The following is a 26,319-nucleotide window of genomic DNA, read 5'->3' on the forward strand; positions in this document are numbered from 1 at the left end:
GGGGGGAAGGAGGCTCACTTCCTTTATTAGTGATGGTTGAAAATTAGGATCTATTTTTTTTTTTTTTTAAGCGCTAACTAGGAAGCCACCATTCTCCTTGGCTTTTTCTGAAGTGGAAAGTGATGGACTTTACAGTCATCAAGTAGTTGTGAAACGAATAAAAGAGAGGAAGTGGGGAAGCAGATCCCTTTGGTGTCCTGACCCCCCCCCCCCTCCCCTGCAATGAAATGTCCTATTCTTCCAAGTCCCATCACCGGACTAGGATTTGCCCTGAATTCTGAACCCGGCCTGAGCCTCTATGTGGTTCCACGCCGCCGAGGCACCAACTCAAAGTTGGGGGCGGGAGGATCCCCTTGAACCTTTAGGAGACAGAGGTTTGTCTCCTGCCCAGATTCCTTGACCTCTTGCTTCCGCTCCCCCTCCAGACACTTTGCTTTAATGTGACCCTTCTCTCCTTCAGGGCTAAGCCCCCTCCCAGTTAGGCCTCCTTCAATGTGAACCCCTCCCCTTAATGGTAGGTATCCCCTCCGGTCCCCCACGCCGGGATTCCACACCCTTCGCGACTCCTCCCCCTCGCTCGTTGCCTTCCCTAAAGGTGACCCCTCTCCTCCCTGTGAGCCCTCCCACTCAGAGAGCCGTAGGTGACAGGTGGTCGTCCTCCCCCATCAGAGCTGACTTGCCGGGCCTGACTGATAGCCCTTTTTGCCTGCGGGCCCCCTCCCCATGTTGCCGGTGCCAGGCTCGGTTCTCAAGGGCCCCTTCGCCTTAAATGTCGCAGGATAAACTTGATCTAGTTCAGCCTGGATCCACTTTCTTTTGCTCAGGGTCAGAGAAGGGGCAGCCAATAGTGGAAGGGGAATCGGTGATGTCACTGGCTGCTGGGCAGGCTCTCCCCAGAAGCTCAGGGTCCACCTCCGCCCTCGCGCCACCTGCTGCTTCCAGTCCGTTCCCGCCCAACGGCTGGAACCCTCAGGGGGTGAGAGCTAGAGCAGAAGGGGCGGGGAGGGCGCAGGGAGGGAGACCGCAGACGGGGAGAGACAGAGGCGCGGGAGAGACACAGAGACAGACGCGGGGGAGACAGAGACAGACACGGGAGAGACAGAGACAGACACGGGAGAGACACAGAGACAGACACGGGAGAAACAGACACGGAGGAAACAGACACGGGAGAGACATAGACGGGAGAGAAGAGACGCGGGGGAGATAGAAATAGACACGGGAGAGACAGATAAGGGGGAGACAGAAAAAAGAAAAAAAGAGAGAGAGATGCACAGAAGCCGCGATAAGCACAGAGGCAGGAGGCAGAGACAGAGACGCAAAACAGGTACAGAGACACAGAAGTAGACGGAGGTTGAAGAAGAGCGAATCAGGCACGAAAGGGAGAAAGCAAGAAAAGGGAACCCCGGGCGTGTCGGAACCAAAGGAGACATAGAGTGCAGACCAGATGTAACAGCAAAAATGGGACTGACCAAGATGGAGGGAGACGGGCACAGACAAAAGAGGGGGCTCCTGAGACTTTGAGGAGGTCAGAAAAGCTGAGGTAAAGACCGACAGAGACAAACAATTGAGAACCCGAGGCTGACAGACAAAAAGATGAAAGGGGGCGGGGCGGGGTGAGACAAGACAAAGAAAGAGAAAAAGCCAGAATCCGAGCCGCCACCCGAAGGCCGTGGGATGAGTAGGAAGAGGAACGTCTAGATAAAAATTTAGGAGAGATCGACGAAATCCAGCGGGAGAAAAAGACCGAGAAAGGGAGGGGGGAGGGTATTGTAAAAGTTGCAGATCTAGAAAGGTGACTGGGACAAACCATGAAGAGAAACAGAGAGTATCATAGAAATAAGGAGAAAAAGAGGAAAATATAGCTGGAAGTGAGGATAGGGAGGGAGATTAAAGAGGCAATCGGGCACTCCAGGCTGGAGAGTCTTTGGGCCCTCAGTGAATCTGGATCTTTCTGGCCTTATAGCTAGCACCTAATACATATATGGTTTCCAGGGAAGTATGAGATCATTATTTTTAATATTATTTTTTTCCAGTCAGTAAAATCTGCCTTCTCCCTCCCCTAGTCCACCCCCCCATCCACATGAGCACAAAAGAAAAATTCCATTACAAACATGTATGCGCAAAACAAATTTCCACATTGGTCATGTCCAAAAAAAGTCTTATTCTGCGCTCTGGAGTCCTTCACTCCTGTAACGGGGGGTGAGTAGTATGTTTCATCATTATGTTGAGGTTGGCAAGGGAAGGCCACAAATCACATTACATCAATTAGTCCTGTGAAATTGTGGTTGGTCAATTATGTTGATAAGTTACTAATTTTTAGCATAGTGTAGCCATTACATAAATCTGTTCACTCTGCATCTGTTTATATAATTCTTCCCAGGCTTTTCTGAAACTCTTCCATTATTTCTTACCGAACAAATAGTATTCCACCACATAAATCATAATTTGCTCATTCCCAATTTAAGGGCAATCTCTGACTCCCATTCTTTGCACCCTCAAAAGAGACATTTTTGGATATCCTTGAGGATTTTTTCTTAGGACCAGTCCTTTAATCTACCCTCTGATTTTCCTTCTTCCCCTCCCCCCTTGAGTGAAATGTATCTTTCTATTGAATTTAAGAGTATATATTCTTCCTTCTGACCAATTTATATGAGACTGAAATTTACCCTCCTGTTTGTATAGATGTCCCACTTTAGTTAATTTTCCCTACCTTTCCCTTCCCCCTTTATCCCCTATGTATTCCTCTTCCCTTCTCTTAACATTCTAGACATAGCAGAACCCTTCTCAGGCTTTTTCTAATTGGGTTCCCTCTTATGATTCCTAATAATGTAGCAATCAGAGAGGGCACATGTGTCATATCCCCAGATTTGAATGTGAGCAGTTTATCCTTGTTAAATCAATTGTCATTGTTTATTTTTTTTCTTTGTGTTTCTTTAAATTGTGTTTCCACTTCAAAATTTTGACACAGTTCTGATCTTTTCATTAGGCAAGCTTGGAAGTCCTTTATTAAAAGACCCATTCCCCCTCCATAGCATTATACCCAGATTTGCTAAGAATATTATTCTTGGCTATAGCCCATATCTTTTGCCTTCTGGAATATTGAATTCCAAGTTCTCTGCTCCTTTATCAGGTGGCTGCTAAATTTTGTGTGATCCTAAATATAACTTCTCAGAATTTATTCTTTCTGATTGCTTGTACTATTTCTTCTTTTATCTAGAAACTCTGGATTTTGGCTGATACCGTTGATTGTTTTCATTCATTTCATTATTTCAGGAGGTGACTGGTTAATTCTTTCTATTTCCGATTTGTCCTCTGGTTCTAAGATATCTGGGCAGTTTTCTTTTAAGATTTCTTGAAACATATTTAGGCTATGGTCAGGCTTTCATTACTTTATTTATGCTTGAACTCTGCCTGTCTCAAGTCTCTTCTCTAATCCATACTTCACCCAGCAAATTGGTTTTCCTACAGCACAAAGTTTGATCATATTATCCTACTTTCTACTCAATAAACCAGTGGCTCATTATTTCCTCAAAAATCAAATTTAAAATCCAGTTTGGCTTTTTAAAAATCCATTATAACCTAGCTGCTTGCTATTTTTCCTGTCTAGTTATGCCTTAGAAAATATTCTATGATAATGACACTGGTCTGTTCGTTCCTCATACATGATACTCCATCTGACTCCATGACTTTTCACTGGCTATTTCTCATTTCTGGAATTTTCCACCTGTTCAGCTCCACTTCTTGGTTTCCCTCAAGATTCAGCTTGTATCTCCCTTGCAAGAGTTCTTTATCGGGCCCCTCTTCTCCATTGCCAGTGCCTTTCCTCTGTTGAATGTCTCTAACTCATCTTGTACATATCTTGAATGTACATATATATTTGCATGTTTTCTCCCCCCATTAGAATGAGAGCTTCTTGAAGGCAGGGACCATAATTTTATTTTTATTTTTACTTATTTTTTTGAATCTTTTTGTTTAATTATAGCTTTTTATTTACAAGATATATGCATGGGTATTTTTTCAGCATTGACAATTGCAAAACCTTTTGTTCCAACTTTGTCCCACCCCCTCTCCCAGATGGCAGGTTGACCAATACATTGAAGTATAAGTTAAATACTATATATATATATATATATATATGTATATATATATATATATATATATATATAACCACACATGTCCAGTTACTTTGCTGTACAAAAAGAATTGGACTTTGAAATAGTGTACAATTAGCCTGTGAAGGAAATCAAAAATGCAGGTGGAAAAAAAAAGGGATTGGGAATTTTATGAAGTAGTTCATAGTCATCTCCCAGAGTTCTTTCACTGGGTGTAGCTGGTTCAGTTCATTACTGCTCCATTGGAACTGATTTGGTTCATCTCATTGTTGAAGATGGCCATGTCCATGAGAATTGATCATCATATAGTATTGTTGTTGAATGACCTCCTGGTCCTGCTCATTTCACTCAGCATCAGTTCATGTATGTCTCTCCAAGCCTCTCTGTATTCATCCTGCTGGTCATTTCTTACAGAACAATAATATTGCATAACATTCATATACCACAATTTATTCAGCTATTATCCAGTTGATGGGCATCCACTCAGTTTCCAGCTTCTAGCCACTACAAACAGGGCTGCCACAAACATTCTTGCACATACAGGTCCCTTTCCCTTCTTTAAAATCTCTTTGGGATATAAGCCCAGTAGTAACGCTGCTAGATCAAAGTGTATGCACAGTTTGATAGCTTTTGCTCTCCAGAATGGTTGAATGTGTTCACAATTCCACCAACAATGTATCAGTGTCCCTGATTTCCCACATCTCCTCCAACATTGCACATTATCTTTCCCTTCCATTCTAGTCAATCTGACAGGTGTGTAGTGGTATCTTAGAGTTGTCTTAATTTGCATTTCTCTGATTAATAATGACTTGGAGCATCTTTTCATATGGCTAGAAATAGTTTCAATTTCTTTGTCCGAGAATTGTCTATTCATATCCTTTGACCATTTATCAATTGGAGAATGGCTTGATTTCTTATAAATTAGAGTCAATTTTCTATATATTTTGGAAATGAGGCCTTTATCAGAACCTTTGACTGTAAAAAATGTTTTCCCAGTTTATTGCTTCAGGGACCATAATTTTAAAAGCTTGTCTTTGTAGCTCCAGTGTTTTAACACAGTGCCCAGAACACAATCTGTGCTTAATAAATGCTTGTAAGCAAGGATGCACTAGGTTGAAGACTAGGCTTTTTTGTTCATTCAGTTTAGTTGTCTGCCTCTTTGTGATAACAAAGATATTGGACTAGCTTGTTGTTTCCTACTCCAGCTTATTTTACAGACGGGGAAAGGAAGGCTGTTTAAACAGGGTTAAATGATTTGTTGTCCAAAGCCAAACAACTAGTGTCTAAGGCTGGATTTGAATTCAGGTGCTGATTCAAGATCTGGCTCTCTATCCACTGAACTACATAGCTGTTCAACTAGATTTAGAGCCACTCAAGCTCACACGTTCCCACTGATAGGTTTTACTAGTCAACCAGAGAATACAGTTAAAAGAAAAACGATTTAATAAAATAGTAATAAGCATCATCTCTTAGTAAAACCTTAGACATACTTCTATAAATAAAAACACACATCTTAGTGGGAAAAGTGGATGCACCGAAGGACACATGTGGAGAGGTTTATATGTGTGGTACATTGTAGCCAACCACAAATACAGAGTCCTGCATAAGGGGCAAGTCCCACACATGTGGAAGAATGATTTGAGCCTGCGATGCTACAGGACTGATGCCGTTTTGCTGTCCTTGTTTGGTCTACTCCTTGTTGTTCTTGATTGGCACAAAGTCTCTGTTAGGTGCTCTGGATGGTCTCATGTAAGATGATGTGATGATTCTCTTTTTCTACTTGCTAGTTCCAAGAGGGTTACTGTATTGAGGTTCTGTTGCTGTTTGTCCTTTGTTCTTGAAGAGGACCAGTAACATAAAGAAGATGATTTCTACTTCTTTGTCATAAGTGGAAGATTGGGCTCTGCTACTGCTGTTTAAGATTACAGATTAAGGAACCTCCTTCCCCCACCCAGCTCATAAAGGTTTTACCAGGATAAGTATTTTTTTTCCCCAGACATTGATTGTCCTGAGAACCAGGCTCTCTGGAACACAGAATAGTCCCATCCAACCCAGTACCTTCGAGCTTAAACCTATGTTTCTAATCTTTATTCCTGGTCTCCAAAGGGCCGAGGGGTCTTTGTCAGAGGGTTGTAGGGTTGGAAATTCCTCATGGCTCCCAATTTAATTTCTAAATGATAAATTGTAAATAGTCAAAATTAAGTCAGAAGCTGTCTTTCCAAAGAATGGTCAAAGGTTACTCAGATTGGTGGAGGATAGTAGGCTTCCAAGACATTTTTGGTCTCCAGTGCCAATGAATAGTGATGGGGAGGAATGTCAATGGGTGTTGGTAGTGGTGGTGGTGGGGAGAACCATACTAGAAAAGGAAAGCTTAAGGGTCAAGGTCATTTTTTTCTTCCAGCTTAGCCACATTGCTGTTTTTTAAATATGTATATTAGGTCCCAACTCTTTTCCAGATTTTGAAGCCCTCATCCTAAATATATCTTTTATTCTCTAGTAAAGCTTTAAGATTGTCACCATGCTTTGATTAAAGGAAATTTTGCTGACACAGGGTTAGAGAAAACATTCAATTTCCTCAGTAGTTTGGGGTAGATGAGGAGAAATAGAAAAATGGAAAAATAGAAAGGAACCTTGAAGAGTGGGGACATTTCTTCAGTGTCCCTTCTGAAAATCTGCTAACTCTCAGGCTAATGTATAATCAATGTTTTGTTTGTAAAACTTCTTGAGGGCAGGAACTGTAAATAGCATGTATTTGTATCTCTAGCACTTAGCTCAAAACATGCTCTAACCACCTACCTATCTATTGATCTTTATCTGCAACTCTTTCTCCCTCTTCATTTCCCTCTCCTCCTCTCTTCCATATCCTAACTTTAGTCCAGATTTGATCTCTGATTTGTGACTTAATTCCTGTCCTAATCCAAACTAATGCCCTCTTTCTCTGCTTGTCTTCTCTTTGGACACCCTAATTCTTCTAATATGCACCCTATTTTTTCTGAGTATTTGAACCACCCCTTAAACATATCGTAACTCAGGGGCAGCTAAGTGGTACAGTGGATAGAGCACCAGCCCTGAAGTCAGGAGGACCTGAGTTCAAATCTGTTCTCAGACACTTAACACTTCCTAGCTGTGTGACCCTAGGCAAGTCAGGGTGACCCAATTATATGTGTTGTGTGTGTGTGTGTGTATAATAATGATATCATAACCCTCCTTTTATTTTGGATCTTAATTTCAAACATAACCAAACTCAGCAGGCCCAAGTTGTCCCATTTTTCAAGGGAGGCAGTGTTATATTTTGGAAAAAATGTTGGACAGAGTCAGAAGATTTTGAGTTCTGACTCTTCTACTTATTGTGAGACCTTGGACAAGTCAACTTATTTCTCTGGGTCTTTGTAAAGTTTCCTTTGTAAAATGAGAGAACTGGAAAAGATCTTTTGAGTTCCCTTCTAGTTCTAATCCTCCTGAGTTTCCTGTTTCCCTAAATAACATGCTCTGACTTTCTACCTTTCTCCCTTCCCTGGCTCTATCATGTTTAGCCTCAAGTCCAATCTCAGTCATACCACTGCCTAATAGTCATTCATTTTTCTCATCTCCTGCCCTTCTTCTTCTCTTTTCCTCCCAAACCTGCTTCTCTTCCTTTCCCTTGCTTACTGCCAACATAGTGCTAACCCTCACTCATCCTTTAATCCCAGATCTAATCCATACTCAATTCTAACTAAGCTTCAATGGTTCAGAGAAAGACAATTTAACTCCCTCTACTGGTATATACCTTAGTCACATGAATTTCTGTGGTTAAAGTTAAGTTATTGCTGCCAGAGAGACTGCCCTTGTAATAATGCTCCTTTTCAAATTTAGCTAATCTGGTCTTCAGATAAATCATAATGATCACTGAGAGTCTGTATTTGAAGCCTTTTCAATTTGAATAAGACCTATCAGAGCTTGAAAAACTGGCATAATCCTGAAGAATTTGAGTCATCTTTATACTATAATATAGCCTCCTGGTGCCCTAATTTTCATTATAATCTTTATATACTACTATTCAGTTAACTCTGAATCATATCCAATTCTTGTCCTAAATTATTCCTGACCATCGGTTATCCCCAGAACAAGCTTGTGTCAGATTTGTGAAATAGTCAAATTTTTATTGTTCTAAGTCTTCTCCTTCTTGATCCCCCAGACATTTAACCAGGGCTCAGTGTTCTAATTCATTTCATAATGAGGTGTTACTTTTATACCTTCAGAATCATGGAATTTCATAGTTGAGAGAGACCTCAGAGATCAATTTTTCAACTTATACTTGAGTAAGAATTTTTAGTCCGAGTTAGTTTAAGCTGTTTGCTTTTGTTTATTCATTTTCCCTTTACTTTATAATCCCTCACCATATAAATCCCTCAATTTATATATTACTTTATAAATCTCATTTTTTGTCTTCATTATGATCTCCATTTCTTTAGCCCATTAGTGCTCTCCCCAGAACATTCTTTTGCCAATCATGCCTTGCCAAATCTCAACTCTAGATTACTGCCAATATCTTCCTTTGCTCCTATGCATCTGCTGAAAGGAGCTGTAGGAAATGAAGCCATGTTGATGGAGTCTACTACAAATGTGTCATCTGATCTGAACTGGGCTCTCATTTCCTAATCATTAATTCACTATCCCAATCTGCAGGAACTACTTCAAATATTTTAGTTTCTCCTTAATCCTCCCATGAGTTTCCCTCCCTTGACCTTCAGCTGAGGACTTTATCTCATATCTGAATGAAAGAACTGATTTGCTGAAAGTTGTTCCTCTTCTCTTCCTCATCACATATTATTTAGACATCTTCTCTATCTCTTCCTTTATTCCAGTCTCATAAAAAGAGGTATTACTTCCCTTTGCCAAGGCCAACTCTTCTACATGCAGCCTTCATCTCACTCTCTGCGAACTTCTCCAGAAAATTTCTCCTACTCTCTTAATTCTTAATATCTTCCTATTTAACTGAGCTTTTACCTTCATGCCTACTACAAACAACTCAAGTATCCCTTATCCTTAAAAAAAAAAAAAAAAAACACCACTCACTACCTTGAGTCAATCTCTAATGGTTCTGTCCTGGACCATCTTTTTTTTTTTTTTTTTGCTTATGCCAAGAGTTTTGAACTTAGGATCCATAAAAGTGTAACTATATTTCAATATAACTATTTCCTTTGTAATTTTACATATTTAATTTATGCAATTAAACATACTATTCTGAGAAAGTGTCTATAGATTTCATTGGACTGCCAAAGCAGTTCATGGCACAAAAAGTGAAGACCTTTTTCATACTCTTGTTTATATGCTTGGCTCACGTGGGTCAATGGCCATATCTATGCAGATGATTCCCAGATCTATATATCATTGTCTCTTCTCAACTATATATAATCACCCATCATCAACTGCTTCTTGAATGTCTCAAAATGGATGTTCCCAGAGACATCTGAGATTGAAAATGACCAGGTAGCTAGGCAGTACAGTGAATGATACTGTATGACATTTAGCCTGAATTTGAATCCTGCCTTAGACAGCTGGGATTTAATCTTCTTCAGGTACAATAAATAATGCTTATGCCACAGGTTTGTTAAGATCAAATGAGATAACTTATGTAAAGTGTTTTGAAAACCTTAGCTATAAACTATGTAATATTTCCAAAATAGAACTCATTATCTTTCCCCCAGAAAACTCTCCCCTCTATTGTCTTTTTAGTCACCTACTATGCTTACAACCTTGGTGTTATACTCAATTCTACTTTTACACTTCCCCTACATATTTAATCCATTGCCAACTAAATTGCCAACCCTAACCCTAACCCCCTTCTCTCCATTCACGTAACCATTCCCCTTAGTTCAATATCTTCTCATTGGCTATTCTTATATCTTCCTACCTCCATTCAGCAGCCATGATAAATATATATATATACATATATATATATGTATATATATATATATATTTTTTTTTTTCTGAATTGTAGGCCTGACCCATGTCATCCAGTAAACTCCTGGATTCTGACTTTTGCTATCTAGTGTGTAAGCTATCCCTTATGGGATTATTTAATTGCTGACAAAAAAGTTGGATAGCACTGGAACCACTCTGTCTTATTGACTGCTAACTACTCTGGATTCAGTCAACCAGTTTTGAAATCATCTACCTGTGTAGTTATACCTAATATTTCTGAATTTTGCTCAGATAATTGGAATTTTTTTTTTTTTTTGCAATTTAGATATATACTATGCTTCCACCACAACATTCCAGTAATTCCAATAAAAGAGAGAATCTGGCATGACCTGCTCTGGATGAAGCCACACTGGCTACTTTTCCAATGTTCACAAAACTATTATTTCTTTAATAATATGGTCTAAATTTTTGCCAGAAGTCTACATTTTCTTCTTACAAGAGCTTTAAAATATTTTTGATGTTTTCAGTGTTTGTTAGTCTCATGAAGCTCATTCTAGGGCTTAGTGCTCCTGACATTATTCTATACTCATCCATTAGTTATTTCCACTCTTGTTTAATCTTCTGAACTTGTTAAGATCAGAATTTGTTAGTGGAGCTCCTATGCCTCCACATTAGTTTCTCCTAGACAGTATCGCTTCTTTCTCTTTATTAGAATAACTTGTGTATTAAAATATCCCTTGTAGTATTTTAGGCCACTGAGGCCTATTTATCCTTTCTCTGATTTTTAAACCTTCTCTTCCCAATATCTAAGGTACATACCAACCAGACTTTGCCCAATTTTATCAAATATCCTCCCAAAGGATATGGATGCCCTTTAAAGCAATTAATAGTAGACTCTGAAGCACTTATTGTTACTATATCTTTTATATCACAATATGGAGAGGCGCATTTAATCAGTAGGAAATAAAGATGACTCTCCTTCTGTATCGAAGTGAGTATAACCTGTGTCTAAACTGTTTATTCTATTATTTATCTCAGGGTTCAGGATAATAATTTGGTGACAGAGAGAGCACTCAATCACCTGCCTTCTCTTGTTTCTAATGCTACCTGCATGACCATGGGTAAGATATTTAACTTTATAAAATGGGTGGAAAGGTATGTGACTCTGTCTCATAGAATGTTATGGTTAATCGTCATATCTCAAAACTTAGAGGGAAGGTAACATATTTGAACTCACAGGGAGGATGGTACTGCTTCAGAAAGGAGGTGTTCTAGAACAGGAAGAAATGTTTAGGGGAGAAACAAGATTTGGACACTAGTTCCAAAAGAGGATTTTCTCTCTCCTTTCCTTTGTATTTGAAAAAAATCTTCCTATCATGCAAAACCAGGGAGCAGAGAACCTCTGCATTTGGACTGAAGCACTTGGCACACCACTATTTGGGCAAGAGCATTAGACTTTTTGCAGTTGGATTCTGGGGTAGAGTGGAAATTACAGGGCTGCAGCTACTGGTCCTGATGGTCAGGGAGAGCTGACCACAGAGGATAACTCACAGGACAACTCATTTCACAGATCCACCATGCCTTGAGACTCTGAATGCTGAATGAAGTCAAGGTAGATTCAGAGTGTTAGGGAGTGAAAAATCTCACTGGCAGGAGAGATGGAGGGGAAGAGGATTCTTAGAAGCAAAGACTCAGCAATGACCTTAGAAAGCCATTGAATTCAACTGCTTTTATCTTATAAAAGGTATAGATAGATCAAGGCTTAAATTAAAAAAAAAAAAACTTTTTTACATGATCCTGGTATATAGGTATACAAACCAAACATTTGCTGATAATTTTGAGACTCCTGCATTGTAGAGCCCTCATATAGTATCTGGTTCAAGTGGCCTACTTGCTGAAAGTTGCACAAAAGATACTTTACAGAGATAGGGATCCGAACCTAACTCCAGATGTCCAATATAATGTACAAGTGCAGGTTGAAGCTAAGGTGGAGTTCACGTGAGAGGATGTAACAATTCTAATTGCATTTTCCTTGGAGCCAGTAGGCTTCACTATGTTGCCTGTGGTATTCTGATGATCAATGTCCTTGTGAATGCTGTTTGACATTCTGAAAGGTCACTTGTAGGGTGGGGACAGAACTAGAGATTTCCTATGTTTCATTAATTTTGAGAAATAGCTCATTTAATTCTCTAGACCAATACTGAGCCAGGGCCAGTTTTTGCTTGCTTCCGTTTTCTCTCGTATGGCTTGGTAGCACGAGAGGCACCCATTTGGTAACCCAGTAGATAGTGTCTGCGAGTTTAGGGAAGTCCTCAGATTTCCAGGTGTCAGTCATATGGAGCACTCTCCAAATAGAAAGAACTTGCAGCCGTCACAGATGATTTCTCTAGTCAGTCCATTTAGTCCAACTCATACCACAAGGAAGCAGTCTGTGGTATGTTCTACCCAGCCTCTGTTTGGAGACCTTCACTGAGAAGAAACTCATTACTTCCCAAAGCAGCCCATTTTTTTCTAAGTTCTCCCTGACATTAAACAGCCAAAATTGCCCTTCTGAGACTTCAACCTTGTTCCTGATTCTGCCTTCTGGGGCTAAAGAGTGTAGTAATCTCTATACAGCAGCCCTTCAAATACTTGAACCCAGACACAGTCTCATGCTCCCCATGAGTTTTCAAGACCCTTTACCATTCTGGTGAAGCTTCTCCTCAGCCTCTCAGTGGTCTTAAAAATTGTGGCTTTCAGAACCAACTGAACTTAGTATTCAATTCTGTTGAATGAACTGGGGTTCATTCCCAGTTGTGAATGGGGTATGACTCAAGGCAAATCCTCCACTGTATGGTCATGAACTCTTCTTTCTCCCAGAATCCAAAAAGCTTCCTTACATTCTCTCAAGACCTCTTCACACTTCATTTTTCAGTTGTATCTGACTTGACTTCATGATCCCGGATTGGTTGACCATTTCCTTTTATGGCTCATTTTACTGTTGAGGAACTGGGACAAAGAGGGCTTTGTCACAAAGTGACTTGTGCAGGGATACAAAGTGTCTGAGGTTGGATGGGAACTCAGGAAGTCGAGTTTCCCTGACACTAGCTAGATGATCTGCTTTATTCATTTTGCCACCTGGCTGCCCCACCTAAATCCTTACTCAGTGCTTACTCCTATTGTACTATATACCATTAATTTTTGGCATTTAGTGCCAATACAAAGTTGCACAAATGTTTTATGCGCTCATACTTTTTATCCCTACAAAGTGTCATAATTGGTGATAAAACACCCTCTAATCTCTTGTTGAACTATGTGTAATCACAAAAAGTAAAGTCACTCAACCCTTCACAGCTTCATCTTCCTGTCTTTTTCTACCTTTTCTTCTTTTGCCTCTCAAATAGTATTCTTTCACACTGAATCAGATCCTAAGGCCTCTCTAAAGACACAAACTATGTATCTGGTCCAGCTCCTATCCACTCTCCCTGTAAAAGGTATTCTCCAACTCGGTTGACTTAAAGACAAAAGAAATTTTCTGTGTGCTCTGATAATGCATGGATTTACAAAAAGCCTTTGATGCATTTTCTATCATTTGTGAGTAAACGAAGGTTTTCTGACAGCAAGGAATAATGCTCATCCCCGCAGCCTCAAATAAGGCGCTGTCTGCGTCAGGGTTTGACCGACCCTGGGCTGGGTGGGGCAGATGTGCTGTTTCACAGGGGTCTGTTGTCTGCGATTCCCAGGCAACCTGTCTCTCGTCTTAAGTCCGGCCCCTTGCTCCACCCACTCCTCCTGGCCCTGCCTCGCAGCCCTGGACACCCCACGCACACACAGAGGCCAGAGCCTGACTGGGAAGGCTCTTTTCTGGTCCAGGGCCATGGCCAGCTCTGCCTTCCCCCCAGGGCTACCACCCCGGGTTCCTTATTACATCCCAGGGTAAGTAGGGGTCTCCACTAAGAACTCCTTCAGAAGATGGTGTGGTGGATTGGGGAGGGAGCTGAGGATGGATGATGTGGGGGTGGTTAACTAAACTGGAGATACCAGGTCTAGAAGACAAGCTAGGGGGGTAGGGACAGTGTGGCAGGAAAATTGTGATGGCAATCTCTTGGCCCCCATTCCCAGTGGCGTGTTGTCATCTCCTTGGTAACAGCTGGAGAACATGGCCACTGGACTGAAAACAAACGAAAAGCCCAACATGCCCACCTGTCCCTTGTAAAATAAGGAACAGTTGGGATATACATATTGAAAAGGGGGTGGTGTAGTGTAATAGGGGATACCCAATACATGTAGAGATCATCAGCAATGTACGTTTGCCACAAGTGTATGGGGGATAACGGGAGGGGGGACTGAATGCATGAACCCTATACCATAGGTATACTGGACACTGCCCACACCTTGGGTTCAGCCTGGGGAAGACCTATGGACAACTGACTGCACAGCTGCTGCTGTCTGGCCCCTCTGACTTAGCCTGGCCCCCTGCCCATCGCATGCTTCTGCCCCCGATCAAGCATTCTTTCCACGGATATGAGAGGATCAAGTCCAATATGATCCCAGGGTACACAGGTACAGCTATCTCAAAGGCATATCTGATATCCAGATATCCCCTTGGGGGAAATGACATATGATACTCATTCCTCCCCGTTCCACACCCCAAGGAAATAGGCACATGCCCTCAATATTATTAGCATGCCTTGAAAGGGCATTCACTTCTTCCTTTTCCCTGGGGATGTTGGGACTCCCTAATCATCTCCTTCAATATGACCTTCCAGGCTTTGTGCCCCGGTCTCAGCACATCTTTGCCAAGAGATGCACCCAGGTCTGGGCTGAAGCTTTGAGGGACTTTACTAGCCATCTAGGTACAGGATATAAAGAACTGCTGGAGGCTGAGAAGAAAGAACTGGAGCCTAAGGCAGAGGATGAGAAGGAATCAGAGAAGCATCTGAAGCTGGAACTGAAGTCAGAGCAAAAACCAAAGGTGAGGGGCTCTGACCAAAAGGCTGGGAGATCGACAAGGGTGGCAAGGGGAGTGGGGCTTCATCTCTTACTCTCTTGTGGGAAGCTGCCCAAGGATCTTTGCTCCCCATGAACCTAAGGGATGTGTGTGTGTCACAGGCCAGATACTCTGATTCTGTCCCCAATCTCCTTTGGTGTCTCCTCAGGCCTCCCCCTATTCCATGGATGACAGAGATCCTGAGAAGTTCTTCATCTCAGGTGAAGAATGGGTATGGTAGGAGGTGATGGGGGAGGGAGAAGAGAAGAGAGCCCTTCTCATTATATCTAGATATTAAATGTTCCTTTCTTTCCTCACAGGGTTTACTGGATTTGTGCCCCGAGCCCGTTTTCATTTTGGCTCTAGTTTTCCTGTCCTCACCAATCAAGCTCTTCAGGAATTTGGGCAGATGTGCCCAGGGGCCAGGGGACAGAGGGACCAAAAGCGTCTTCCCAGTCTTTCCAAGACCTACTTAAAGAATTTAGGCATGGTGCCCTGTTATAGGGATTATGTACCAGGTGAGACCTGGAATGGAAATCTGAATCGGACTGGGGAGCTAGAGGGACAGGACGACAAAGGTCCTAAAAGCCAGAGTTAAAGCAAGTTGGAGCTGCTCTAAAATATCAGATGGGGTGGATGGCACATCAGCTCCACAAGGAGCCAATCTGAGACACCAAAAAATTTTACTAAAGATCCAATGACTGATCTGAGAGAGGTTCTTCAAGATTTAAAGTTCTAGGCAGAGCCTTACTGAGAGAACACCCCTAAACCATGATCTCTCCATTTAGTGTGTCTGCTCTGACAGCTTTCCTTGGCTAAGTTCCAGTGTGCTCATACTTATGGGACTCCCATGAAGCTCTGGGCCTCAGAAACTTCTAGAAGCAGTTCTAACATTCCTCTTTCCCCTACACTCTGATTGGGGAGAGATGGGGGAGGAGCAGGGACAGAGGCTGAGCACCTTTTTTATTAATATGCATAATAAATAAATAATAAATAAACATTGGCCCGGGCCCTCCCCCATATGGCCAGGGTGTTGGCAACAGCCTATTTACAGCTGGGGGGGCCTGGGAGGGGCTGGCCCCCAATACTGTTACTCTCCCCTCTCCACAGCACTGCCCAGCCCAGTGCCCCCATGGCACAACCCCTCTCTTTGTACCCTAGCCTCACAGCTGGGGGCAGGAAGTCTCGGCATCCCAGGGCCTAGTCCTCTTAGAGGGTGGGCGTAGGTGGTGGGTTGTGAGTGCTGAGTGGTCGGGCTAAGGTCACTGGGACAGATTATGAGGGATTAATGAATACAGAGCAGATGGGGAGGGCAGGCATGGGGAGACAGGCATGGCTCTTCAGCTCCCATCAGGCTGGGGGGAGCCAAGTCTGTGGCCCATCCTGGGCTCTGGGTCCCTAGGGAAAGTGAAGGTGCCTGGAGGGCTCCAGCATGCACAGGGGGCCTCAATCTTGAGTACCCCTGGGGGTAAGGGTTGGGGTGGGAGCCGGTGTCACATAGGCGAGGGGCACCAGGCCAGTGTCGGAGCCTCTGCCGCACCTAAGCCAATCACCCCCAGCCGGTCCCAGCACCCGCAGGACGTCCCCCTTGCAGAAGCTCAGTTGCCCAGGCCCTGTGGCCAGATGGTGGCAGAGCGCTTGCACCTCGCTGGAGAGAAAAAGAAAAAAAACACAAGTCAAATCCACTGGAGCCAGTGGCCCTTTTATCCATCCCCACTCCCACCTCTTCCCCTGCTCACCAGGGCAAGTTAGGGGGCAAGTCTAGGGCAGGTGGTTCTTCAGGGCCATCCCTCGATTCTGACTCTCGGCGGGCACCTACCGTCTGCGCCACCAGCTGGAACACTGACTTGTCTAGGCTTAGCCAGTCTGAGGGCAGCCTGGGGGGGAGGGAGAACAATTTGTGTTAGTACTCCAAAGTTCCATTCCCTCAAGTTTGCCCTGTCCCTTCCCCTTGTGTCCTGTAACTGCTCTTACCTATTGAGTGGGCGTGCCTCTCGCTGGGTCTTCCGAGAGCCAAACAGGTGTCCCCACTTGATACCTCCGGAAGTGGACTCCTGCTGGGTCCCCTCCTCACTGCCTCCCTGGGGGGCTACAGGCCCTTCACGCTCCCGGCTTCGCCTCAGCTCAGCTAACACAGAGTCTGGGGGGCTCCCCATCCAGAAAGGCCAACCCCTCTCCCGGCTGGGAGCTTCCTCAGCAGTGGGACAGGCTTCAGCCCCTTCCACCACACCTTCTCGGGGAGGTGGAGCCTGGGAGCCCCCTGCTACTTTCTTCTTTTCACTGCTCCGGGGAAATCTGGAGCCTTCACCAGAGCCATCAATATAGACCTGGGAGCTCTGCATGAGCTGGTACCACCAGCCAGCCTGCCCACTTCGTGCCCGCCCACCCTGCCCTGCACCTGCTTGTACTTCTGCTACCGTTTCCGCCACCTTCTCTTCCTCTTCCCCTCCTGCTGGAGCACCCACCCCTTTCACCCGCTCCCCTGGGGCTGCCCCATCTGTGCCCCCATGGCTCTCCTGTTCCCGGGCACGTGCCAGCTGCAGAGTGGAGTGGGCTGAGAGAAGCAGTCCCTGGGATACTCGGAGCAGCTCCTTCTGCTGTTGCTGCTGCCGGCCATTCTGAAGGAGCCGATGTTGGAACAGCAGGTCAAGGTTGAAGGGCAGCAGTGCCAGAGGTTGCAGCAGCAGCAGCAGCTCTTCAAACAATCCTGGACACACAGTGTGAGCTGCACTCAGGAAACCCCATGGCTGGTAATGAGCTTGAATGATATCTGTAAGGAGAGGGAAGGATGGGGAAGGCATCCGGACACAGACTTGGGTTAAGAAGGCAGGGGAGGCATATACCATGGCACAGGAGACTTTGGAGAACAACCCTCCCCCTCCCCCACAGGCCTGCAGTGGTTCTGAAGAGTCACAGCTTTAAAAAGTCTTGGGCTTGTGGCTGGAGAACATGGAACAGTCTCTGCTTAAGGCTGCTTGGTGATAAAGGCTACAGTGCAGAGTCTTAAAGTTTTGGGGTGATGGGCATTTTGCAAGGGATGGGACAGTATTACCTTCATGGTTGTAAAGATGATTGAACCAGAACTCCAGGGAACGAATGCTGAAGGGAGATAAGTAGAGGTTTAAGCTTTGAACACTCTAGTTGTACAGAGGGTGTTTTAAAAGACTGCTGGCGAATGGTGAGAGCTGAGGGGGCACCAAGATCAGGAGACATTCAGTCACTTAAGAGCAGGGAGGGTAGTTATGAACAGGGTGATGTGAATGACATGTGAATAAATGAGGAAGAAAGAAATATGGCAACCCAATGATCCAGAGCCCATCTACAACAAACATGGAAACAAGTGAAACTTTAATGGGGGGTAGCACTAGGATAAAGGTGAAGTGAATAAGTGGGCAAACTAAAAAGTCCAGGGGACAGTGTAGGACCCAATGGATCTTAGATAGGGATTGAACTCAGATTACAGATGAGTGACAGCTAGATGGGACTCTATCCACTGAGTCAGGAAAACTTGAGTTCAAATCTATTCCTCCCTACTCCATTATAGGGCTCCAAGCAATGAGCAGGCTGATTTTAGAAAAAGCCTGGAAAGACTTAGATGAAATGAGCAGAATCATCGTACACAGTAACTATATTTGAATATGATTTTGCATGTGTGTGCAGCAGAATGATGAATATTATTTTAAAAGAATGGCACATGTTCAACTTGTCTTGGATTGCTTGCTGGAAGCAATTGCGCTTGGGAGGGGGAAAAAAGGGTGAATGTTGAAAATTATAAATTATTAAATTATAAAGGAATACTTAAATACTTAAATGTCAACCCTGTGGCTCATGAAGGAAGGAGTATTAGTGATCTGTCCAGGAATTCTCATATTCAGAAGTGGTAGGGGTGGTCTGGGTGTTTATGTATATATGTCCCTGTGTACTTACTTGAGAAGGCCAAGAATGAAGGCATTGAAGCGCATAGTATGACTAGTAAGCTCTGGGAACTGGCTGACCTTGTTGTAGAGGCCATGCAGAATTTTGGTGGATGGGCCTGAGAGGAATGAAAAATATTTGGTCTCAAAAATACTGAACTCCTAAATCTAGCCATTTCCCTCCCGCCTCTGTTTCTCTTTCAAGCTCTTCCACTCCCCTGCCCCATACCAAGTTGTGTGGAAGCTTCAACCACACTCCAGGGCATGTTTTTGCGCTGCCCAATGATGACATCCAGCACGAAGGCCTTGAGCCCATCACCCAGCACAGCCTGAACAGCTGGACATAGATACTTCAGCACTAGGTGACCTACATTGGGGCTTACAGAGCTGTTTCCCAGCTTGGCCTGAGAAAGGAATAAACAGTAAGGAGGTGTGAAGAAGACATAGGGACACAAGAGATTTTGAGGCTCTCTCAATTGTTCCCATACCTTAACTCCAGGATCCCTACTTGTGCCAAAATGTGCCACAATGAGATCCACAGCAGTGTTAACATCCTTCACCAGTCCTGGAGAAAAGATAAAAGTGGTTATAATGTTGGAGACCCCCAAACACAGTAACTCGGCTTCCAACATTGTCCAAGAACAGTCACCATAAGGATAAACCTTGGAGATCTAGGGGGCTTGTGGAAAGACAAGGATTTCTTCTGTTTAAGATGGAAGTAAGATGTGTTATTGACAGCAATACCTCTGGCTCAAGTGGAGACAAGGATGGGGGTAGGTTCCTACCTTTCTTTTGTAGCAGATCAATTGAGACAGCTTCTGTGTTGCCATCTGGGGAGAGACAGAACTCAGCCGGTGGCTTCTCAGCCAAGGAGAAGGGGTCAGAGAAGAAGTCGGCATGATTCAATGGCAACTGCTTCGCTGCTTGACCTGGAAGGAGGGTGGGAGAGACAACCAACTAACTTTTTGATCCCAAACCTGATGCTGCTGACCTGCACCTATTTACTTCCCCCAACCCTTATCTCACGATAAATAGACTTATTCCTGTTGCTCCTTCCGTAGGGAATGTCTCATGTGAAATTTGTGCTCCTGGGGCTGGCTTGACAGCCCCATCTCCTGCCTCCTCTCAAGCTTTCAGCTACAAAGTCCACACACACCTCCTCATTGGTGCATGTACCATTTAGGCGGCACTGCAAGTGACCTGCAGCATTGAGGGGTCCAGGGAACTCAAACAGAGGATTTCTTCGGGCCAGTCGAGTCTCTTGGGGCCTCCGGTCCAGGCTTCCCCCAAGCCCTGGTGGCCCTAGTGGGTTCTTTCGTCTGTATTCTCGCCACTTGAGAGCTTGAGGGGATAGGTGGTTGGCTGTGGCATGGTAGAATGAGAAAGAAAAGTTAGCTACAGTTACCAGCACTTTTCACCCCCTGGATTGTTGCCCCATGGACCCTGTGGAACTCAAGGGTAGGAGAGCCCCATGGAGATATCCCTCAAAGGACCACCCAGGTGAAAGGCGAAGAGCTATTCCAGGGTATGTTGGGGGTGTAGGCATTGCTGGGGGAGGTTGGAGACGCATGCTTAGTACCCTTACTAAGCCGGGATGTAATGTTGCCCTCACCACCTCCCCGGGCTAGGCTTTCAGCTCTGCTCAGGCTAGGTCCTGTGGGACCCAGGTGGGACAGGTTGCCTGCCCCATGGAGTCGATACTCAGAGAGTAATGGGCTGGGCTCTGGTGGCAGCCTCTCTGGGGCCTCCAGCTGGGGGGTGGGGCCAGGCATCAGGGCCTGCCGGACAGGGATCAGGTTGGCTGCGGCAGGGCAGGAGCGGCTTCGTGGTGGGGGGCCATCCACAGCGTGCTCAGGGGGAGAACCGGAGGCAGAGGAAGAGTCGGTGCTGGTCCCAAAGGGGCCTGAACTCCGGATGGGAGAATAGCTTCCCAGAGGGGATGGCCGAGAGGTGTCTGGGTCAGGTGCAGCCTTTCTGGTGCTTTCTTCAGAGAGGGAAGCAGCTCCATCCACTGTTCGGGGAGCAGGAGCAGCCGCCTGTGCTGAGGGGGCCAGAACAGAACCCTGGGAGGTGGGAGCCAGCAGGACAGGTGCCTGTGAACGATTGCTGCCAGAGAGGCTGTAGAGTTGGGAGAGACTGTGTAAAGCCCTGGTCTTGGGCAGCTGTTTAGGGAAATGGTGCTGGAACACAAAAGGCTGGATGGGCAGGGTGGTTGGTCGCTGTTCCTTGCTGTAGCGAAGGACGGGCCGATTTTCAGCACTGCCCCCTGTAGAGAGAAGGGAAATAAAAATATGAGACTAAAAAGGAAAAAAAAAAGGTGACGAGGCAAGGATAGAAAATGAAACCTAGGGAACAATGGGAGTTATCATTAGGCTCTGGAAAGATGGGAGAATATTGATAATTGTGGCACATGACAATCATTCCTATTTGAAATTCTCTCCTCTTGGCTTCCATCATACTAACTTCTCATTCCTTTTTTTAGGCCTCCTTAGCCCTAAATGTAGGTTTACCATAAAAACCAGTCCCAGTTTTGTGTTTTCCTATTCAGTGTCTCCCTCATCCTCATCTGCTGCCCAAGGTTTCAACTTTCCTATGTGGGCAAGCAACCTCCACATAGCTCTAGTTCTTTTTTCCTAAGCTCTAGCCACTACTACTACCTTCATATTTCCACCTACATATTCTATCTTCACTTTGAACTCAACGTGTTTAAAGCTGAACTCATATTCTAAAGCTGGTTTTTTCTAAAACAGGTTTTTCCTTCCTTTCCTTCTTTTAAAAGTATCAATTTATCCTGATCTCCCATAATCAATCTGGAAGCTCTAGGATTGAGTTTTACGGGACCTTAATCCATCTTGTCTAAACCTCTTTCATGAGTAGGAATAATGTAACATTCTTGAATGCTTAATTTTTTTTTTAGGCAATGAACACCCTACTTCCCAGGCTGGCCCATTTTTCAACAGTGTAATTAGAAAGTTTTGGTTACCCTTCCATCTCAGTTGATACAATCATGGGATCGTAACACTTTTTATCCTTACAGTATATATTTTTCTGATTGACCGAGCAAAAAACAATGTCATTGAAGTCATGAACCCTTGATCCTTAAAATATGTCCCATCAATCTGAGATTTTAGTAAGAATGAACAGTTGTGGAAGGTCTGTGAGAAGGAAATGTGCAGGGGATGGAGAGAGATTTTATTTCCCTCCTCCACTGCCCCAGTGGTCATGATATCTAGAGAGGAACTCATTTGGAAAGAGGCACCCCTCTCAAGCAGTTGGAAAGTCAGTTCAGAAGTTTGATACCTGAGGAAGCAGAGAGACATAGTCTCTTTGACAGACATGAGGAAAGGCACGAATTTGTGGCCAGAAGCAGCTTCAAGGAGCATGCTCTCTTAAAGCAAAGAACAGAACAGATAGGGACTTGAGCTAACTCTGACAATCACAAGTTCAGTTGTGAAGAGGATTGAAACATTGGAACCCCACTCAGAACCCAAGGTAAAGTGGGCAGCCTTCATGATAATTACATTAAAAGAGAGACACATCTGTAATTGCTATTTTCCTTGGCCACGTGTATTCCCCACATTATCATTATTTGCCAAACTTGAGCCTACTATCCATAAATGCTATTTTTGAGAGAATATGAGCCCCTATTTTTATTATTTTATTAAATGCTATTGACAACAATGAATTACGTCTACTGGATTACTATTATTGGGAAGCAACATTGGTTGAGGGTTCATGAGCTATTGTAGTAGAAGTGCAGATCCACAGACTATTGTCTGGAACCTGGGAGTAGCAGTTGCCCTTTGGAGGTCCCAACCCACCAATGTTGGTGTTCTCAGAGATGATGTTACATTTGCATTCAGATAAAAAAAAACAACAACCCTATACTGTATGTGTTATATGCTCTCTATATATTAAAATTTAAACCTTTTTTTACTTGTCAGCCTTTATAGGTTTGAAGATTAATCAAGTTTTCTTCAGTTCTTTCAACTGTTCCTTACAAAATTTTCAGATAGTGTACCAACTCTTAAAAAGATAATGCACCAAATTTACCAAGATATTCCAGTCATGTTCCTACCAGTGCAGTACAAAAAGCCTATTCATTTCTAAATTTCTATACTTATGTTTTAATGTAGTCTGTTAACTTATTCTAGAAACTGCTACATCAGTTATCCAAAATGAATTGTCAATCTATTTTTTCCTTGTCCTTTCCTTGTGTAACTAATTTAAAAAATCTAAATGCAGGGATTTATCATGTTAAATTTGGTTCACCCCTAATATGCTTTAGGTTCTTGAAACTATCTCTCATTTCTCTAAGTGATAGTGGTTTTTCCTTCCTCATGTTTTTCTAGGACACTGCTAGATCTCTTATTTGCTCATCACATCTTGTAGTCTACTCATTAAAACCATTTGTGACATCTTCGTATTTTATAAACACATCTTTTTATCCAAGATGATAATTCTTATTTGATATTATTTATCTTATTTGAAAGTTCTCTGAGGCACTCTACTAAAGATCACCCTCCATAAGACATATTAATCATTTTTGATTATTCAACTAATTAGAACATTCCTCTTTAAGCAATCCTGAAATGTCAGTAATAGAATCCAACATCCTTATGCTCTCTTTTCCATAATCTGGGGCCAATCTATTTTTTCAGTCTTTTCATACTAATTGTCTCCACATATGTTATAGCTCCTTATGTACAGAATGTCATTTTCTCTACCACCTCTGCCTGTTGAATTTTCCTATCCATTTGTTAAAGCTCAATGAAAATACAATAATCCTGAGGCCTTGAATTTAAGATACACTGAAAACATTCCCTGACATGACACTCTAATAACAAAAAATGAAGTTGATTTGGCTTTTTTTGGTAAACCAAATGCTAAATTCTAGTAATCACTGCTTCATTTTTGAAATGCTGAAAATCTTTTTTGTTTCATAATTAGTTTTAGAATTTTGCTGTTGACAGACTATCAACTGATTGGGAGTTTTTAGAATTTATGATTGTTTTGAAAATCAAAACTACATTTGTCTGCAGGCTTCTTAAACCTTGTCTATTCTTAATTACTCAGTGTCACTAATCACATTGATATGTTCTTTTAACATCCTAGGATATATATATATGTGTGTATATATATATATATATATATATATTTTTGGGCCTGCTGACTTGAATTCATTTAAGAGAGATCTTCTCTACTTTATATCTCCATACCTATTTTGAGTTTCAATTATTTCTTAATCCTAATCAGTCTCTTGGGTAGGAAATATTCAAGCAGGCTAAGAGTAAAGTGATTGATTCTCTGTTATATACTAAAACTTTATAATCTGCTCTATTGGTCCAGCCCTCACTTTTCTTTCTGAACTTAGTTTTAACAAAGTTTTTTGGTTATTTTTTAGCTTTTTTTCCACAAATCTTAGCTTACTTTTTAAATTATAGCTTTTTATATACAAAACATATGCATGGACAATTTTTCCACATTGACCCTTGCAAAAACTTCTGTTTCAGCTTTTCCCTCCTCCCTCCCTCCACCCCCTCCCCTAGATGGCAGGTAGTCCCATACATCTTACTTTGGTTTTAGATTTCCTAATATCCTTGCAGGTGTCACTGTATTTTTCCTTGGTTACATGCTTATCTTTCTGAGAGTATCTTATGTAGCCATATTTTTATTTTTAGAAGTCATTCCCTTTTCTCCTTTACTAGGATCATCTCCAATTTTAAAAATTTATTGTTAGTGTATCCATTTCTTCTTGAGTCATCTTTCCTTTTTGTACTCTTTGCCTTTAGCATCATAAACATCTTTCATTTGAACTTTTGATAACTGCTTCCTTTTTATGTTTATGCATCTATCAGTGCTCTCTTCCTTTATTAAAAATTCTAAAATGATACACTAACTTTTCCCCAGGATTCCTAACTCTTTTACTTTACAAATCATTTCTTCTTTTGTAGGGGGTAGAACAAAGTTCCTTTCTTTGTCTCTTATGAAAGATGTCCTTGTAAGGCATCCAAAGAATTAGATTTTCTGCTTTTAGAGAGGCAGTAAGATATAATGGAATTTGAGCAGGAAGAGGCCTGAGTTTGAATCCCACTGCTGATACTTTCTAGTTGTGTGAAATAACCAGAAAACTAGGTCCAATAACAATCTTCCTTTAGTGGAGGTTTTCTCATCTACAGAATGTAGTAAATATTTACCTCAAGGATTGTGATAAAGCTCAAATAAATATATTTAACATGTTACATAAATGCCAGTAATTATTTTAGCAAAATGAGACCGTGACAGATTAACACTTCTCTTTTAGGAGAAACTGACAATTTTTGTTAAAATGTTTTAAGTAATTTTGGAATAAAAACGTAAGAATACGCTTTTAGACAAATCAGCTTCTAGAAATACCTGACTGGTATCTCATTATATGTCTATGAAAACAACTTGTAAATTCCAAACCACTAACAAATGTATAAAAAAAACTATTATTATTACTATTACTATTAGGGAAATTGGCAGAGCCGGTAACCTGAACTTGATCATTCAATAATACATCATTTATGTGCCCTGCAAATGAGCTGAAAGCTGGAGGAAAACAGGTACTCAGTGAACAGAAATACTGATGTAGGCTGCAAAGATGATAGTGCACCCGTCTTCATGGCTATTTGGTCCCTACTGAGACTAGGTCAGGGTTTAGAAGGGTTTTCATTCAAGGCAGAGTGGGTCTTAACAATGTGCTATTAAATACAGATCTTCAGACAAACTGAACAGGACAGAGAAAATGGATTGAGGTAAGAGTTTTACTTTTAGGGGTTATAGTCAGGGTGATCTCTAGGAGAGAGAGAGGACGAGAAGGCAATTTAAGGAAAAGAATTTTCAATCTTTTCAAGATGGCCAGTGATTATAAAACAGTGTAAAGAGAGTGCCACACCAGGGCCAAAAGGGATGGTCTAAGAGCTTAAATTCAGAGTGAAAACTAAAAAATAGGTTTTGGAAGGGACTAAAAATCTTATCAGACATGGCAGGGATCCCAATTCAAATTCCTTTTTGTCTTGAAGCCTATGAGCAGGAAATGTTTTTGCTTTTTCTGTGTAACAACACACAGTGCCTGGCACAATATAGAGTAAGCACTTAATACTTATTAGAGAATTTAGTAAAAATCAATTCTTTTACTAATACTTATTTTTCTGGCATCTGAACTAGTCAATTTTGCAGAAAAATACCGAGAATCTATCTCATAAGTTATGCTAGTTAAACTGCTCTGTCGTTAGACTTCTAGACGATAACCTATTTATAATGTTTATAATAAAACACTACTCGGGTCATTTCAATCCTCCTGCTCAGAAACTTTCAATGGCTCTCTACTGTCTACAGGATTTTAGTTCAAATTTCTTATTCTGGTGGCATTCAAACCTCTCTCTAACCTTATGCT

The 26,319-nt window shown here is 42.5% G+C and overlaps 2 protein-coding genes across 12 annotated transcripts in view; one reads left to right on the forward strand and one right to left on the reverse strand.

Moving 5' to 3' along the window:
* FAM166B (family with sequence similarity 166 member B) overlaps nt 1–15,691 on the forward strand; it is a 17,818-nt gene extending 2,127 nt beyond the window's left edge. The window contains exons 1-6 of one of the 6 annotated variants that reach the window (XM_031945377.1): nt 290–374; nt 11,055–13,931; nt 14,368–14,558; nt 14,765–14,970; nt 15,155–15,206; nt 15,306–15,691. In XM_031945377.1, the coding sequence (XP_031801237.1) occupies nt 13,699–13,931; nt 14,368–14,558; nt 14,765–14,970; nt 15,155–15,206; nt 15,306–15,583 (960 nt within the window). In that variant the 5' untranslated portion in view covers nt 290–374; nt 11,055–13,698 and the 3' untranslated portion in view covers nt 15,584–15,691. Of the gene's footprint in view, nt 1–289; nt 375–891; nt 977–1,114; nt 1,541–2,129; nt 2,200–11,054; nt 13,932–14,367; nt 14,559–14,764; nt 14,971–15,154; nt 15,207–15,305 lie in introns of those variants that run through there. The other 5 variants (XM_031945373.1, XM_031945372.1, XM_031945374.1 and 2 more) reach the window with 5 other exon arrangements.
* A 240-nt stretch (nt 15,692–15,931) lies between these two features.
* The window catches only part of RUSC2 (RUN and SH3 domain containing 2), a 90,863-nt gene continuing 80,475 nt past the window's right edge, over nt 15,932–26,319 (reverse strand). For 4 of the 6 annotated variants that reach the window (XM_031945368.1, XM_031945369.1, XM_003761763.4 and 1 more), the window contains exons 3-12: nt 20,479–21,165; nt 20,076–20,261; nt 19,685–19,828; nt 19,388–19,464; nt 19,129–19,303; nt 18,913–19,018; nt 18,038–18,084; nt 16,960–17,755; nt 16,725–16,862; nt 15,932–16,633 (exon numbers count right to left, since the gene is read on the reverse strand). In XM_031945368.1, coding sequence (XP_031801228.1) covers nt 16,432–16,633; nt 16,725–16,862; nt 16,960–17,755; nt 18,038–18,084; nt 18,913–19,018; nt 19,129–19,303; nt 19,388–19,464; nt 19,685–19,828; nt 20,076–20,261; nt 20,479–21,165 — 2,558 coding nt within the window. In that variant the 3' untranslated portion in view covers nt 15,932–16,431. The remainder of the gene's footprint in view (nt 16,634–16,724; nt 16,863–16,959; nt 17,756–18,037; nt 18,085–18,912; nt 19,019–19,128; nt 19,304–19,387; nt 19,465–19,684; nt 19,829–20,075; nt 20,262–20,478; nt 21,166–26,319) is intronic. The other 2 variants (XM_031945370.1, XM_012543057.3) reach the window with 2 other exon arrangements.

Source organism: Sarcophilus harrisii, chromosome 1, assembly GCF_902635505.1.
Source record: "Sarcophilus harrisii chromosome 1, mSarHar1.11, whole genome shotgun sequence".
Classification (NCBI taxonomy): domain Eukaryota; kingdom Metazoa; phylum Chordata; class Mammalia; order Dasyuromorphia; family Dasyuridae; genus Sarcophilus; species Sarcophilus harrisii.